This window comes from Lissotriton helveticus, chromosome 2_1 (assembly GCF_964261635.1).
Source record: "Lissotriton helveticus chromosome 2_1, aLisHel1.1, whole genome shotgun sequence".
NCBI lineage: Eukaryota > Metazoa > Chordata > Amphibia > Caudata > Salamandridae > Lissotriton > Lissotriton helveticus.
In genome coordinates, this window is record NC_136059.1 from 304,299,596 (window position 1) to 304,316,224 (window position 16,629).

The 16,629-nt window shown below is 46.0% G+C and overlaps 1 protein-coding gene and 1 long non-coding RNA gene across 25 annotated transcripts in view; one reads left to right on the plus strand and one right to left on the minus strand.

Annotated features, from left to right (window-relative positions):
- Nucleotides 1-16,629, plus strand: part of NEDD4L (NEDD4 like E3 ubiquitin protein ligase) — a 1,578,130-nt gene that overhangs the window by 1,544,976 nt on the left and 16,525 nt on the right. For all 24 annotated transcript variants that reach the window (XM_078674880.1, XM_078674887.1, XM_078674878.1 and 21 more), the window contains one exon: nucleotides 3,498-3,605. In XM_078674880.1, the coding sequence (XP_078531006.1) occupies nucleotides 3,498-3,605 (108 nt within the window). The remainder of the gene's footprint in view (nucleotides 1-3,497; nucleotides 3,606-16,629) is intronic.
- LOC144817929 (uncharacterized) overlaps nucleotides 1-16,629 on the minus strand; it is a 427,018-nt gene that overhangs the window by 160,881 nt on the left and 249,508 nt on the right. Inside the window, exon 2 of the long non-coding RNA XR_013607000.1 lies at nucleotides 5,573-5,653. This is a non-coding gene — a long non-coding RNA (uncharacterized LOC144817929). The remainder of the gene's footprint in view (nucleotides 1-5,572; nucleotides 5,654-16,629) is intronic.

A 16,629-nucleotide genomic window follows, 5' to 3' on the forward strand; every position in this document is an offset into this window, starting at 1 on the left:
GCGGTTGTTGACAGTCACCGCTGTCATCAAGAATACAACTGCAGAGCTTGACACTTTCTTCATGGATTTTGTCGTCGATGTCAAAGACTAAAGCACGTTTAGGAAGGACTTGTTTCAGGGAAGGAGTTGTAGACTCTTAGTGAACGTTTTCTAAAGCAATATTTCCTTTTTGAAGGAGTAAGGAAGGTCTTCATGCCGCTTTGTGCCCAGTAGTAGTAGGTTTAGATTTCTTAATGGCCTTTGAAGGTGGCTCTGAGGCGATTTTCTTTTTTTTATTTGTCTTTTGAGGGAAGATGAAGTAGGTGAAGACAGATCACTATCCTCCTCAGATAAAGGTAACTCTTTCGTTTTCAGCTTTTGTAGCCACCACAAAGTCTACCTTCCCTGTCTTTCAGAGTCTTTTGAGAAAAAGTGTGACATATCTTGCTGTCTCTCACCTTATGCTCTGGACAGTGGCAATATATACATTCCTTATGTTAGTCATCCGAATGAAGCCTCTTCTTTCCATAAGTGTCACAGGATCTGAAAAGTCATTTTTTGGTGAGTTGCAACATGGTGTCCAGTCAGAATATGCAGGTAGTAGAAGTGATGATTTTTGGAAGTAAATTCCTTTTGAAGAGGTGAAGGAGACTCCCATCACATGACGTGCGGTACACAATCTGAGGGATTCAGCCTCTCTTGGAAGTGATCTAGATGGTGCTGTCACCTGATTGCCTAAAGTTTGTACTTTGTGCCTTTTTTATTTATATAAAAAAACAAAAAGGCATAGCTAGGCTATAAAACCTATAGTTAATTGTCGTTCAGTCTTGTTGTAATACACATTGCTTTACTATAGTACCATAGGACTCCCACTTCGGCGACTGAGAATTATTCAAGCATTTGCATCTATGAAAAATCCAATACTGGAGATGTTTTGTTAACCTCCCCCATCCGTCGCTGTTAGAGTACACTCATACTACCTTGCAGGTACCAGTGACGAGCTTGTACAATCAAAGGTGCATTATTCACAACTCATGCGCCTTTTTTAAAAGCGCCAGTGTGCCTTAACAAATGTGTTCATATTTTAACCAAAGGACTTGCTTTGACATTTTCTTTCCATAGATAAGTTCCCGATTTTTTCGAAATACTATGGCTTAAAAATGTCTCTCTTCCTTTTGGCCTCTGACTTGGCTGTGCAGCAAAATCTTGCAACAGAAACATTGTGTTTTATAGCATTGGTCTTGTATGGGTCACAGCTTCATACCCGAAGCCTTCTGTTTCTACATTTGCTGTCTTGGTGACCTTCAAATTGGTGACCTTTCAGTGTCACGAGATTCCTGCTTTCGCACATCTTTCACAGATAACTTGGGATTTTCTCTGGAACTTTACATGTTAAATAATGGAAGCTCATAGAATCTTGGCATCTTGTGAATCTGTGAAATCTTAATATCACAGGCACCTACTACAGGATGTTGAGCTCGCTCTTTCCTGTACATTTGTTCTGAACATATTGGCTCTTGTTCACCATTTTTGGGTCTTTCCTTCTTTCACGAAAGTGGCACTTCCATGGAACACTGAACTTCGGTTTTGATTTCAAAATAACCCTGTAAGAGCCATTTCCATACATCTTTCAGTGGTGTCTTGCGTTGGGGTTATCCCGGACATCCAGAGCTTGCACCTATTGGACAAGTGAAGATGCCCAACGGGCTCACTAAGGCCACTAAGTCCACTTTAAGGACACTGTATAACTTTTCCAGCAGGAAAAAACAAGGAGTCGAAAAAGCTGGAACAGGTCCTGTTTGAAAGCTTTTGCTCCTTTCGATATCCTCAGCTTGCCTCAGTGAGGAAGTGGGCAGTTTGGGTGATTGTGGGCCTTGTTTTTGTCACTGGTACTGTTTCAACATAGCCTCATTGATGAAGTGCATGCAGGCTCTATTTTTATAGTGCAAACCAGCTGAAATGCAGTGGAATGCTGTACACAGTCAAATACAGAGGCACAGGCAATGAGTGGAGGGCTCGCTACCTTCTGAGAGTGGAAGTGGAATGTTGTAGTATTGTTAGTAGTGTTCTTCAGGTCCTCCAAAACTGGAGCGGGTTTTGGGAAGGTGTCAGTTGTACAGGCATGTTGTTCCAGGTCCTAAGGGCCTAGAGAAAGAAGGCATGCTGTCTAGTTGTTTTCTTTCCGTGACTTCGTCTTCAGTCTAATAAAGTCTTAGCTGCCGGTGTGCTGTTTGATTTTTTACAGCTGTCTAATATGTCATTAACTCCTTTAACTCCTGCTATGCTAATTGTCCGCATACTGTAACCGCCCTAATTACCTAACAATTCTCTTTCTCTCTATTTATGCATGTACTTGAACCTAAGTGTCTCACATTATGCGTAAAGCTATTTTATTTTAACTTCATCTTGTGTAAAGCGCTCTGATACTTTCAGATCTAACTAGCACTAACCTATAAGTAAAATAGGTACCATAAGGAAAGGGTTGGAACAACTCATGAGTACCTCACAGGGGAGGGGCTAGACAGAGGGTAGGATACTCCCATGTCCTTTGTCCAGTTGCACGCCAGAGCGGAAACCAAGGGTTCCTGAACTGGGTCAAACTAGAGTATCTAAGGAGGGCACCAAATGTGCCCTTCAAAGCAGTCTGGGGCCACTGGCAAGTGCCCTCAGCCCAGTCCAATACTATAAGTCCTATCTGAAAGAGACTTCTTGATGCAGATTCCTTACCTTTTAATTTCCTAAGTGTCAGGCTGGATCTGGAAACGTTTGCTCGAGCAATACCCCTTGTGCGCACCGTTGAGTGGCTGTATTCAGCTCAGCATGACATCGTTATCGGCGATTATGACGCCACAGTAACCTATATGGGCGCCCCCCAGGCTTGCTTACGTCAGTTCTTTTCTTTCCGCGTCAGTTAAGCTCCAATCGGAGAAGAGCTACCCTCTGCCTCTTTTTGATAGACCTTTTTCAACTTTTGAACAAGTCCTGTAGAGCGCACTCGTACAGAGCACCCCGTATTCTCAACAAATGTCTCATTCGAAAATTAATTGGACCTTGACGTTCAGTTGTTCTTCCAAGCTGTGTAGGGCAAACGAATTGGACATAAAGCCCTCTAAGGAAGACTATTTTATGTCAATCAATCCGTAGTATATTGGGTCGCCGTACTCCACCGGCGCAGTCGGACTGGTACCGCACACTTTGACACATGCTAGGCGCAGATTTTGCAACCAAAGGGCCCTGTGCTGAACTTTTTCACCCAAGATGCTAAACCTTTGACCTGCATCAGGATGCTGAGGGTGTTGCAGAAACTTTATAATGAACATCACATAGTATGATCCTAAGCTGTATGTACCAAAGAGGAGGGAGGGTGGGAAGCGGTTTGAAAAACATGCTTATATCTGTTTTAATACTTGTTAAAAAGAAATGAAAATGTTTTGGTTAATAAAAAATGGTGTCATGCTCTTACGACCAACATCTGTGTCTCAGTGCCATATCGGACCTTAATTCCTGTTTCTCCGTAGTTACTGATGTGCGGCCTCGGGGATGTTGATGTGAATGACTGGCGACAACACACCATTTATAAGAACGGCTATTGTCCGAATCATCCTGTCATTCAGTGGTACTGGAAGGTAACTATTCCCCTGCTTTTATCTAGTGGTCTTGATTTCCGGCACGATAGTGAAAGATTTTGTCTGTTGATATGCAACAAAATGATGTAATTGTTTTAGCAATTTTGAAAGTCGTACCGATTAGTATGTAGTGCAGGATACCTGAATTCTAACGTGATGAACCTGCCTAGAAAACAGATACACCAGAATTTGTGAAAAGTTATGAAAATAAAGTAATGTAGTGTTTTTATCAAAAGGTGTTTTTATTAAGACCGCTTTTGTTCCTAACTTATAAGAGCGAATGTCATCAAATACAATATGTGAAATATTTGAATGTACGATTTACCTGCTCACCAGTCCTGTTTTCGTAGGAGACAGACTGCTGCTTCTGAGAATTTGAACGACCGGTAATTAGAGGTCAAAATGTTGACAAACAGTTGCACATAAGACTGACTTCTGAAACTACAAATTTAAGTTACAGTGCCAAAAGGCCTGGCAATGCAGTTTCTCCCCCATTGCAAGCATTTCACACGGTTCTTTCTTACCCTGATTAAAATTGCACTTCAGTAATTGTCTACTTAAAATCTATTGCCAGGCAGGAAATTGTAAATTTGTCTTTCCATAGATGACCTTGAAAAATATGTTTATGGCATTGGTGGAAGTGATTACTATTATGTAATACGACAGAATTTGTTCTACAGGTAGCAAGCTGCTTTCTGCCATTTGATGTATCGATTTAAGACCAGTGCTATTTTGTCTTCTACCAAAGATAGTTTTCATGTTTTCTACCTGTTGCTGTAGTTCTGGTATTTTGTTTTACATGCTAAGGTTAAAGCTAGCAAAGGCCTTATAATTCACTTTACTGACATCCTTGCTTTCATTTTCTGTTTTTATATGTAGAGCGTTTATTGCTTTTTGATGTAAAGAGGTCTGATGTGGGGCTTTGAATTGATGATAGTTTAACATATTGCTTGTAGGAAAAGTTCACGTCTCATCTGTTTTTGGCAACACTGACTGCGTCATGCCTTGATATTCAGCTACTGGACAGCCGATCAGAAATGTAATTTCTTTCCCATGTTGTTCTGTCCCCTCACCCCAATGACAAATGTATTTATAAATACTCTGAAAAACAGTGTTTGACAATGGCCCATCACTTCACATACATAAGTCCCATACACAAACAAGGATTTATATTGAAAAAAACATTTTGGTGAATAATTTCATAGCCATTGAGGGCAATTCACATTGCAATAAATGAGAGTTTTGCCGAATAACAGTACTATACTTTTACATGTAAAAAGCACAGTAATAAAATAGGCTTTTGTTTCGGTATGTTTAAAGTTGTTATGTATCAAAGAAGTTAAGTTTACGTTAGAATAAAATGCAAAAGATTTTTTTTTTCATCAGTCCATGGCACACACTGCAATTTATCATTTCCAATGCGGGGGGGGAAAAGAAAGCCGAACACATGATTTATAAAGGGCCAAGCATAGTATTAAATAGTGGAAGTTCTTGCCAGTTTTGTTATGCTCTAGCGCCAAACCTAATAGTTATGGAGGCTGCAGACCCTCCTTTTACTCTTGCATCATCAAAGAAATCGCCAATAAGGGTCACTCATTTACCTTATTAAGTGGTGCGCCTACAGCACATTAATTTCCACTTTCATAGTGACATCCATTGCTTAATTTGAGCCAGTAGTTGCAGATGGGGTTGACCAGCACACATTTTTGGGGACTGCGACTTATTGTTCTGGTATCAGACTTTGGCCCAAAACATGAAAAAGAGACTGGTAGAACCAAGCGGAAAGAAGGAGAAAAGCGGACACACCATAACAAAGGGAGAAAGCAGGGATGAAAAAGAACCTGTACGAGTCAGTGTTGTGGTGCATAATAGTGGCATGAGGTTGAATAAAGACTAGACACCCCTACATTCTGCAACTCAGGCAGTGGGCTTCTGAGAAAAATGTTGGACCCCAGCATATACTTTACCAATTAAGCGCTGGTGCTAGCGCCTTAGTCCTAGGCTTTCATGCCGCTGTTGTAGGTGCAGAGGTGCACGCCAAGCCCACTCTGAAGGGAAAGAAAAATGTTGGTTTAATATGAATCACTTTTTGGACTAGCTCTATTTGAATCAATCATAGGTAGCATTGCTGGAATACTATACATTCTTGTTTGCAAACAACACTGCAAATTACCTTTGGTTTCAAACGCCAACTTTAGTGGAAAATATACTGATGTAAAAATACAAATGTTGGCCAAAAGTCAAATGTCAATTTTAGGGAGGCAGTATCTTGAAAGTTAACAAACAAGGGAAAGACTTGCAAGGATGAAAGCTTATGGTGGCTGATGATCTTGAGCTGCTAAACCATTTCTCCATATGTTGAGAGGTTTTTGGCTGGCATATCGATCCCTATTAATATTTGGTACAACAGATCAGCATTGCATCATATAACAATAAAAGTAAAATATAAATTGAGCTTATTATGGTTACCCTAAGTAAAAGAGCTATGTATGGCCTACAACAGTACAGAAACTAACACACTTTGTTATAAAACGCATCTGGTGTACATACAACAGTTGAGTCATTAATTTTATCACATAAACGATGAATCTGTTTACAACCGACCTCAATTGGAAGTCAATTCAGCGCACAATCATTACTACGACTACAGACAACTGACAAAAAGAGCAAACTCCCCCCAATCCCTCAGTGAGGCGCAGGGATACAAGAATTTGTTCCTGGAATATCAATGGTCTACAAAGCAAAAGGAACAACCCTGAATTTCTTCAATACCTAGCCACATTTGACCTCCTACTACTACAAGAAACCTGGGAAGACAAAGCATTTGACCTCCAGGGATTCACGTCTTGTTTTATCACGGCAATCAAAAATTCAATCTTTGGACGCAGTTCAGGAGGGTTGACGGTCCTCGCCTCTATATCAATAATATGCAAAATCGAGGGAATGGGTTTTCGTATATCCACACAAAGTGTCATCCAGGTGGTAAAGCTCTCACTTGGGCTAAAAAAGCAGCCTCAGGAAGCAATTATCATCAATACATATATTCACCCTAAACAGAAACATAAGGCGATAGAAGAGGTTGCGAAAGTTCTAGAAAAAATAAGGGAAACAAGAGTGTCAGACCTATTCATCTTGGCTGGTGACTTCAACACGCTTCTCATCAGCAAAGATCAAGACAGCAACCTCATTCAAGAACTGAACAGAGTGTGGGGCGTGCCGCCACAGGGTACCCTAAAAAATGACAAACGGATGAAGCCCTCAAAAAAACTCCTATATCATCTGGAACAACTCAATCTAAGGGCCTTAAACGGCCGCTACGTTGAAGACGACCCCCCAGTAGCCACTTTCCTTTCTAACTCACAAACCTCGCACCTCGACTACATGTTCGTATCTCTGAATATGTTTTGCTGGGTTTCTTAATTCACAATAGAAGCGAGGGACCTCAGTGATCACTTGCCTCTAGTGGCTGAAATAAGATCTAACTCGACACTGGAAATTGTGCACCTTACTGGTCCAGACACAGACGACACTTCAAATTTAAAGCGACTACGGTGCAACTCCGGTAATATCGGTTCCATCAGCCTCACTGCGAAAACCCTCTTTTCCCAAGTCTCTGGGCCTTCAACCAAGCTGTCGGACGTCTGGCAAAACTTCATCGACGGCATGATGGCGAAAATGAGTGTTCGAGGCATGTGGGCTGCTGAATTCATATCTATAGCATAGATCGCCGCCTAGTGTTGGGTCCGGATGATTGCACATTGTTGTCCTGGAAGAGTCTTCGAAGTATCACGAGATAGGTGGCTCCTCCCCTGGACTACAGTGCGCATGGGTATCGACTCCATCCCCAGATTGTTTTTTTCCGCCATTGGGTTCGGATGCATATTTCATCACTCAAGTTCGGATTCGATAGAAACTTTTCTTTTCGGCCCAAGGGCCCTTTCTATATCGTCGGTATTGTATTGCGTTCGGTGCCCAGCTCTGTTCCGGCTCAGTTCCCGAGTCGGACATCCTGAGGAGTCGCGTGGTTCTTTGGTGCTCGAGGCCCGGTCAACGCAACAGGCCTTATTCGACGACACATCATGGAGCGGAGCCCGTTCAAGAGGTGCCCCGTGTGCAACTCGAAGTATCCCCATATCGACGTCCACCCGGTGTGCAACAAGTGCCTGTCGCCGGATCACGATGAAGCGAACTGTATGGCTTGGTCTCATTTTCGATCCAAGAAGACTATTCGACTTCGGCACGTGGCGCGCCAGGAGGCCTAGCAGACGGCGCCTGACCCGGTGAACATTTTCGATACTGAGGGAGAAGAGGCAGACGAGCAGGAAGATCGAGAGCCGATTTCAAATCCTGCGGCAGAGATCGACTCCAACTACGACGCAGACGTCGAAATGCTCGATACAGAAGAAGTCGTCGACGAGGTAGGAGACGACAATGAGGCCTATGGGGCCACGGAAGATAGCTCAGGCGAAGAGCTATGCCCCGTTCGAACAATAACTAAGGCTCAGGTCGAGGGATCGCCACATGGCCTTACCCAAGATCATGCACCTAGATCCACGGTCTCGCCTCCGGGCCCGGCTACGGACACTTCTACGGAGCCGATTCAGAAAAGGGGGTGGTGATGAACAGAGTGTCTGAATTAAGCAGACCACTCTTACCCAGTCCAAAGATCAGGGCTTGATCCATCACCGTTATTTAGCTCACTGCCCCATCCCAGCTCAGAACCTGGCTATATGCAAATTAGTCTGTCCCTGGCCCAGTGCATCATGGGAACAGGGCAGACCAAACTACCAAGCCAATTCTTCACCAGAAAGGAGACAAGCTACCGGGGACCGGTTTCTGGCATTTCAGCCTTGTCGGCCCGGCTTGCTTGAATCCTGATGGAGCAGTGAGCAAGGGACTCATGTCTGAGTATACCCTGCCACACCTATAGTGGCCAAAAACGATTCAGAAAAGGGGGTGGTGATGAACAGAGTGTCTGAATTAAGCAGACCACTCTTACCCAGTCCAAAGATCAGGGCTTGATCCATCACCGTTCTACGGAGCCGCCATTAGTAAAACGAAACCGAAAGAGAAAGCTTCGGTCTCGACAGACACTTCTACGGAGCCGCCATTAGTCAAATCGAAACCGAAAGTGAAAGCTTCGGTCTCGACAAAACCGAAAGTGATAGAGGCGCCGTCGACACAGAAAGCGCCTGTCGCCTTGGTCGGCTCCACGTCTTCGGACCGGTCGGTGCTGACGAAGCCAAAGAAAGTTGTCGACTCGGTGAAGTCGCTCAAGGGCGTCGAGCCGAAGACTGGGGCACCGAAAGCGTTTGCCAAGGCCGCCGACCCGAAGCCGTCGGCGCCAAAGGCCGTCGACACAGTTGAAGGACTCGGAGCTCCAAAGGCTGTCGATCCTGCACGTCGGCCCGACAAGGCCAAAACTACTGCTTCCCTCGACTCCACACATGGTAGTGGCTCGAGAGCACCTGTTGAGTCGACGAAACCGTCTGCATCCTTCACTAAGCAGGTGTCGGACTCGTTGCAGCGCATTAAGGACAAGGCTTCCACGGTCGATCCGAAGGATGCTTCCACCCCGAAGCCAGCCGCAAAACCGCAAAAGTCGACGGCGCCGATTCAATTCACGCTGCCGCCGAACGTGGCGCCCAAGGCGTTCGCGCCAAAGAAGGTCGTCGAGGCGCCCATGCCGGTGTCCACCGGGCCGAAGCCTACCCCTGCAGTTGTAGGCACAAAGCATCGACAACCCCTACTCGAGGAGCAGTCGGAACATTTTATCGACGCCAACACCGGGAAACTTTCCATTTACAAGCAAAAGATCACACCAGCACAGCCTATGGAGTCCTATACAATTCCTTTGAAGAAGAAAAAGCATTCCACAGATTCCCCAGTTCTTGTTGAACTGATTAATCCACGTGCTCAGGACACTGCTCCAATCTCGCCCGCTTACTCGGATGTGGAGGCTGGGGAAGGTGACTATGAGGAATACAACTACCCTGCCGACACTGATCCTGAAGATCAGCATGACACATGGGCAGATGCTGCAGACCCAGGGGATCCACAAACTGCCCCAGACACTCAAGTGTATGCTGTCAAAACCTCCCCTACTGAGGATTCTGCGGCATTTAATGCGCTTATTGAAAGGGCAGCCAAAAATCATGACGTCCAGCTCCATGCTGACCCTATTGAAGTGGACTTTCTGTTTGACACCTTTTCCACCTCTGAAAAAAACATAAAAACTCTGCCTATGTTAAAGGGTGTCTTAAAACATGCTGCAGACATTTTTAAAGAACCCACACGTGCCAGGGTTATCAACCCCAGAATTGAAAAAAAGTACAAGCCGGCGCCTGGCGACCCTACCTACATCAAGGGCCAGTTGCCGTTGGACTCTCTGGTTGTTTCTAATGCCCGGAAGAGGGCAAATTCACAGACTACTGGTGATGCTCCTCCCCCTGACAAGGAATCTAAGGTGCTAGAAGCATCGGGCAAGAGGGTGGCGGCCCTAGCGGCAAACATCTGGCGCATTTCTAACACGCAGACACTCTTGGTTAGATATGACAGGGCACATTATGATACACTTGAGACCCTGTTACAACACTTGTCAGATGAATATAAGGAGGCAGCGGAGATGCTCATTCAAGAAGGGAAACTCATCTCAAATGCTTCTATTAAATGTGCACTGGACGCAGCAGACACCGCGGCCAGGGCCATTAACACAAGTGTGAGGTCGCGGCGTCAAGCCTGGCTCAGAATCTCCGGGTTCAAGCCGGAGATACAAACCACCATCCTAAATCAGCCAGTAAACCCTGATCACTTATTTGGACCTGAGGTGGACACCAATCTGGAAAAGATCAAAAAAGACACCGAGACTGCAAAGTCTATGGGGGCTCTCCAGTCCCAGCAGTTATGGGGTAGTACTTTTCGTCGCTCAAGCAATAGAGGTGTTTCCAGAGGCCAGCTGTCCCAGCAAACACAGTACACTAAGAGTGGTGCACAAACCTCATACAACAAACAAAGTAGAGGTGGCTATCGCGGAAACAGCGCCAATGGCAGAGGTTGTGGAAACAACAACTCCCGAGCCTCCGCAGCCAACAAACAGTGACGCCTTGTCACTGCCTCCCGACCATACACCGGTCGGGGGGAGACTCCAACAGTTCCTGCCAGTCTGAATATCCATCACCACAGACAGGTGGGTCAGAAAGCTTATCCAGTACGGTTATTGTCTGGAGTTAATATCCACTCCACCCAACATACCCCCAAAACACCGTCCTTTGTCCACAGAGCATTTGCACTTATTGCAGCAAGAGGTACTCGTCATGCTGCAAAAAGGGGCAATCGAGCTCGTATCAGTGGAACAAAGAGGCAAGGGAGTGTACTCCCTGTACTTCTCAATCCCGAAAAAAGACGGGTCCCTCCGACCCATACTGGACCTCAGGCCCCTAAACCAATACATTCTCTCGAAACACTTTCATATGCTCACGCTGCAGCAGGTTCTTCCGTTGCTCAATCAAGGGGACTTCCTCGCAACATTAGATCTAAAAGATGCATATTTTCACATTCCACTACATCCGTCAAACAGAAAATACCTCAGATTCACCATTCAGAATCGGCATTAGCAATTCAAAGTCCTCCCTTTCGGACTGACCACAGCGCCCAGGGTGTTCACGAAGTGCCTGGCAACAGTGGCTGCGCACCTCAGGAGACAAAACGTTCACGTCTACCCTTACCTGGACGACTGGCTTGTCCAAGCAAAGTCGGCCCAGCAGTGCACTGCCAACATGTCCCACACCATTCACCTTCTTCACGATCTGGGATTCTCACTAAATTATCCAAAGTCGCACCTTCAGCCAGCCCATGTGCGGCAGTATCTGGGCGCCACCATAGATACTCTGGCGGCCACAGCGCAGCCAAATTCTGTGAGGATCAACCGCATTCAATTGCTAATCCAGAAATTCAGACCGCAACACTCGCTTCCGGCACGAGTGTTCATGCAGTTGATAGGCATGATGGCCTCCTGCATCTTCATAGTCCCGCACGCGAGACTACATATGCGTCCGCTCCAAGAGTGCTTAGCACGTCAGTGGAATCAGGCTCACGGACAGTTAAAAGACCTAGTGTTGGTGACCGGTCGTGCATACAACTCTCTGCATTGGTGGAATCCACACAACCTTTGCAAGGGCCGACCGTTCCAGGAGCCTGTCCCACAAATCATCCTGACAACGGACGGTTCTCTCCAGGGTTGGGGAGCTCATGTGCTCCACTACACAGTGCAGGGGCTATGGACAACGCAGCAAAGGAAGATGCACACCAACCACCTAGAGCTGATGGCAATCTTCATGGCAATGAAGGCTTTCAAAGTACATCTGTGCAACAAAGTCGTGTTGATCCGGACGGACAACATGACAGCCATGTACTACATTCAGAAGCAAGGAGGTACACACTCTCCACAGTTGTCTCATCTAGCTCAGAGCATGTGGAAGTGGGCCATTCAGAGGAACATCTTCCTCATGGCGGAACACCTCCTAGGCAAAGACAATCAGATGGCGGATCTGCTCAGCAGGTACAGCCACCAAATGCACGAGTGGGAGATACATCCATCAGTACTCCACCCGTACTTCCAGCAGTGGGGTCATCCAGAGATAGACCTGTTCGCCACAAGGGAAAACGCCAAATGCCACAGCTTTGCCGCCAGGTTCCCGCACCCACAGTCGCAGGGCAATGCGATATGGATGAACTGGTCAGGCAAATTTGCGTACGCTTTTCCCCCAGCGCCTCTAATACCGCTGGTGGCACGAAAGCTAAAGCAACACTCGATGACGCTCATCCTGGTTGCTCCAACGTGGGCCCGCCAACCATGGTACACCACGTTTCTAGACCTTTCCGTGGTACCGCATCAAAGGCTGCGCCTCACACCCAGACTTTTGACGCAGAGCCATGGCGACATTCAGCACCCAGATCCGCAACAGCTCAACCTGGCGATCTGGCTCCTGAAGTCTTAGAGTTTGGCTACCTCAACTTGCCTCCTGACTGCATGGATATCATACGGGAAGCTAGAAAGCCCACCACCCGAGCATGCTACGCAGCAAAATGGAAGCGGTTTGTCATTTATTGCGTAGACCACAACATTGACCTGCTTGACGCGTCCACGCACGACATCATTTGTTATCTCTTACATCTATACAAATGCAATCTAGCCTATGCTTCCATTCAGATACATTTATCCGCCATAGCGGCTTATCTCCAAAACAGGCAGCATCTCTCCCTTTTCAGAGTGCCTGCCATTAAAGCTTTTCTTGAGGGGCTCAAACAAGTCATTCCTCCCAGGACACCACCTGCTCCTGAATGGAATCTTAATGTGGTCCTCACCCGACTGATGGGTCCACCTTTTGAGCCTCTGCATTCTTGCGAAATTCAGTTCTTAACATGGAAAGTGGCTTTCCTGATAGCCATTACGTCACTGCGACGTGTTAGTGAGCTCCAGGCGCTCACTGTACAGGAGCCATTCATACAAATTCACTCCAACCGGGTGGTGCTGCGCACTAACCCTAAATTTCTTCCAAAGGTGGTTTCACAGTTCCATGTCAATCAAACTATTGCACTGCCTGTGTTCTTCCAAAATCCTGAGACAGTGGCAGAAAGAATGCTCCACACTCTTGACGTCAAAAGAGCTTTGATGTACTACATTGATAGGACCAAAGATTTTAGGAAGACAAAACAACTCTTTGTTGCCTTTTCCGCACAACACAAGGGCAACCCCATTTCCAAGGCAGGTATAGCCAGGTGGATCGTTAAGTGTATTCAATTTTGCTATCAAAAGGCTAAGCGCACTTTAACGATCCCCCCAAGAGCCCACTCCACCCGCAAGTTGGGGGCCTCCATGGCTTTCCTTGGAAATATCCCTTTAGAAGACATTTGTAGAGCAGCCACATGGTCTACCCCACACACATTTACCAAACACTACTGTGTAGATGTGCACTCCAAGCAGCAAGCAGCTGTAGGGCAGGCTGTTCTAAAAACACTTTTTCAAACGTCTGCAGCTGGCACAGGCGGCCGCCGCTAATGGAGGGACTGCTATATATTCTATGCTATAGATATGAATTCAGCAGCCCACATGCCTCGAACTGAATATGCTACTTACCAGTATGCATCTGTTCTTGGCATGTAGGGCTGCTGACATTCATATCGCCCGCCCTCCTCCCCGGCACCTGTAGCGGCTGCAGATTTTACACTTACTCTTAGCATGGACATCGCTCACACTGTTGCACTCCATCTTCGCCACAATGGCTAAAAACAATCCTGGGATGGAGTCGATGCCCATGCGCACTGTAGTCCAGGGGAGGAGCCACCTATCTCGTGATACTTCGAAGAATCTTCCAGGACAACAAAGGGCAATCATCCGGACCCAACACTAGGCGGCGATCTATGCTATAGATATGAATGTCAGCAGCCCTACATGCCAAGAACAGATGCATACTGGTAAGTAGCATATTCAGTACGGTGTCTAAAAACTCTGGCCAAGCAAAGGGGTTTTCAGCTCGGCAATTTTTAACTCCGGACATGAAAATACAAAAACAAATAATAAACCAAACCCTGAGACTTCTGAGAAAGGACCAGGCAAACCACAGCTTGCAAACAATTCTGCGGGAAGCGAGAAAACAGCTCAAACAAATTAAATGGGAAAGCCAAAAGCAAAGAAATGATGATCTTTGGGCTAAACTTGTCCATGAGGGGAAGCAAAAAAACAGCTCCAGGTTCTGACAAATGGTAAAAAGGTTACAGAACCCCGACCACTTAGGGCTAAACTCACATATATCGGCGGAATTATGGTCAAAATACCTATTATCACACTTCAACGAAGATGACACCACATGTGACACGACAATATTGCCCCCTGACACAAAAACCTTAAGGCCTGGCAGCAAGGAACAACTCAATCATCATATGGTTGGAAGCATACAAGAAATATGGGAGTGTGAAGGAATAAGGCCAATGAAATCTGACTACCCCAATAAGGAAGAAAGACCTGCGAAAGATGTCGAGCAAGAGCCAATGAAAACTACCCCAGCAGACATCAGACGGCAAATAAAAAAAAGGGAGACCCAATGGAGCGCCAGGGCCGAATGGAATACCATCAATGCTGTACAAATCAGATGCAGATTTCTGGAGTGCATCTCTGGCACCAATCTTCAACAACGCAAATTTAACTCTGACATTCCCTGACTCATGGCATGGGTCCATCATAAGTCCGATTTACAAACATGGGAACAAGAGTCACCCAAATGTTACCGACTTATTGCCTTGCTTGACGTAGAAGCAAAATACTTTGCAGGTCTTATCTTGGAGGAATTATCATCATGGGCGTTCGAAAATACCATCATCCCCCTTAACCAAACAGGCTTCTGTAAAGGCCAAGGCACCACAACTAACATCATGGCTCTGTCCCTCCTGATGGGTGCAGCAAAAGCAACTAAGTCACCCTTGTTCCTTACGTTCATCAACTATACTGCCGCCTTCGATCATGTGGACCCCAACAAACTTTGGAAGAAATTATACAACTGGGGTATTCCGAAGCGCCTCTTAGACGTCCTAATACTGCTCCATTCCAACACCTGGATCAAAATCAAGCTTGGGGCAGGTACACACCTTTCGAGACCAATTAGGACGACAAAAGGATTAAAACAGGGCTGCCTACTAGCGCCCATCCTATTTAATCTTTTTCTAGCGGATCTGCCTGCAGAACTCGATAAATGCCGCAATCACGCACCCAAGCTCGGACGAATTACCCTTTCAAATCTGCTATACGCGGACAATCTGGTGCTGATAAGCCGCACTCAAATAGGCCTTCAACACCTCCTGAATGCAACTTACGCCTTTTCAGCAAAGAACGCCCTCCAAATAAATCTTCACAAGTCAAAGTCCATGACGGTTAATTACAGTAAAAAAAGGAATCTTTGTTGGTACCTGAATGGCGAGAAACTTGACAGGGTAGCCTTATACAAATATCTGGGTGTCCTCTTGGACTCAAAGAACAACTCCAGGCCTCAACTCCATTCCATCCGAGGGAAAGCTGTAATGACTTATCTAGCACTAAAATCATTAAGGGCAAAACTCCCTGATCTTACACTTAAACCATTCCTTGAAATCCTGCGTGCGAAACTACAGCCAACGCTCACGTATGGGAGCGAATCACTTCACGGGAAGGACGCCGTACTGCTGGACACAGTCATAGCTAACTCTTATAGAGCTATTTTTAACCTTCCCTCTTACATTTCCCCTGCCCAGATTCGTTTGGAATGCGGCATTGTCAAGCAAACTTTAGAAAGGCGGAGTGCGTACGTAGCAAGCTGGCGCAAGATCCGTAACGCAGAGACCGATCCCCTTAATGATAGCGTATGGGAAGAGTTACTACGGCACCGCACCTCGCTGCCTAGAGCCTACCTTTTTGAATCAATTGAAGTCCTAGGTTTATCCGACACCTGGGAAACGTCTATAGAGCTCTAGTCCTTTAAAAAACTGGCTAAAAAATCGTCACGCATTATTTCAGTGATCGAAGATAAGAAAGACCTAGCAAACAGAGCGCATGGATGGACAACCCTGATGGATTACGGCAAAATACAGCCACAAGCATATCTTAACATCGGGATGAAAATTCAAACCAAAGAAAAATTCCTAAAATTACGCCTCGGCGTAATCCCAATACTGCCGCACCTGCCCCCTTGGGAGAGAACACCGGCCTCGCAGCAGTGTCGCCTGTGTAAGTCCGGCAAAGAGGACATTGTTCACGTGATCTGTATATGCCCTAGACTGAGGGACTTGAGGTGCAACATTTTGCTTCCATCCTTCAAGTCATATGCTGTTCGGACCTGCCGGCAGGCAGTCAGACTATGCTTCAACTCTAGCGACACAAAATTCAACTGCCAGGTCGTGAAGTTCTTTGACTCAATAAGAAAAAGACTTGATACCATTTGAAGTTCTTCATTAGCACCCGAGGGCAACTTTGATCTGACCATTGCGAACTTTGATCTTT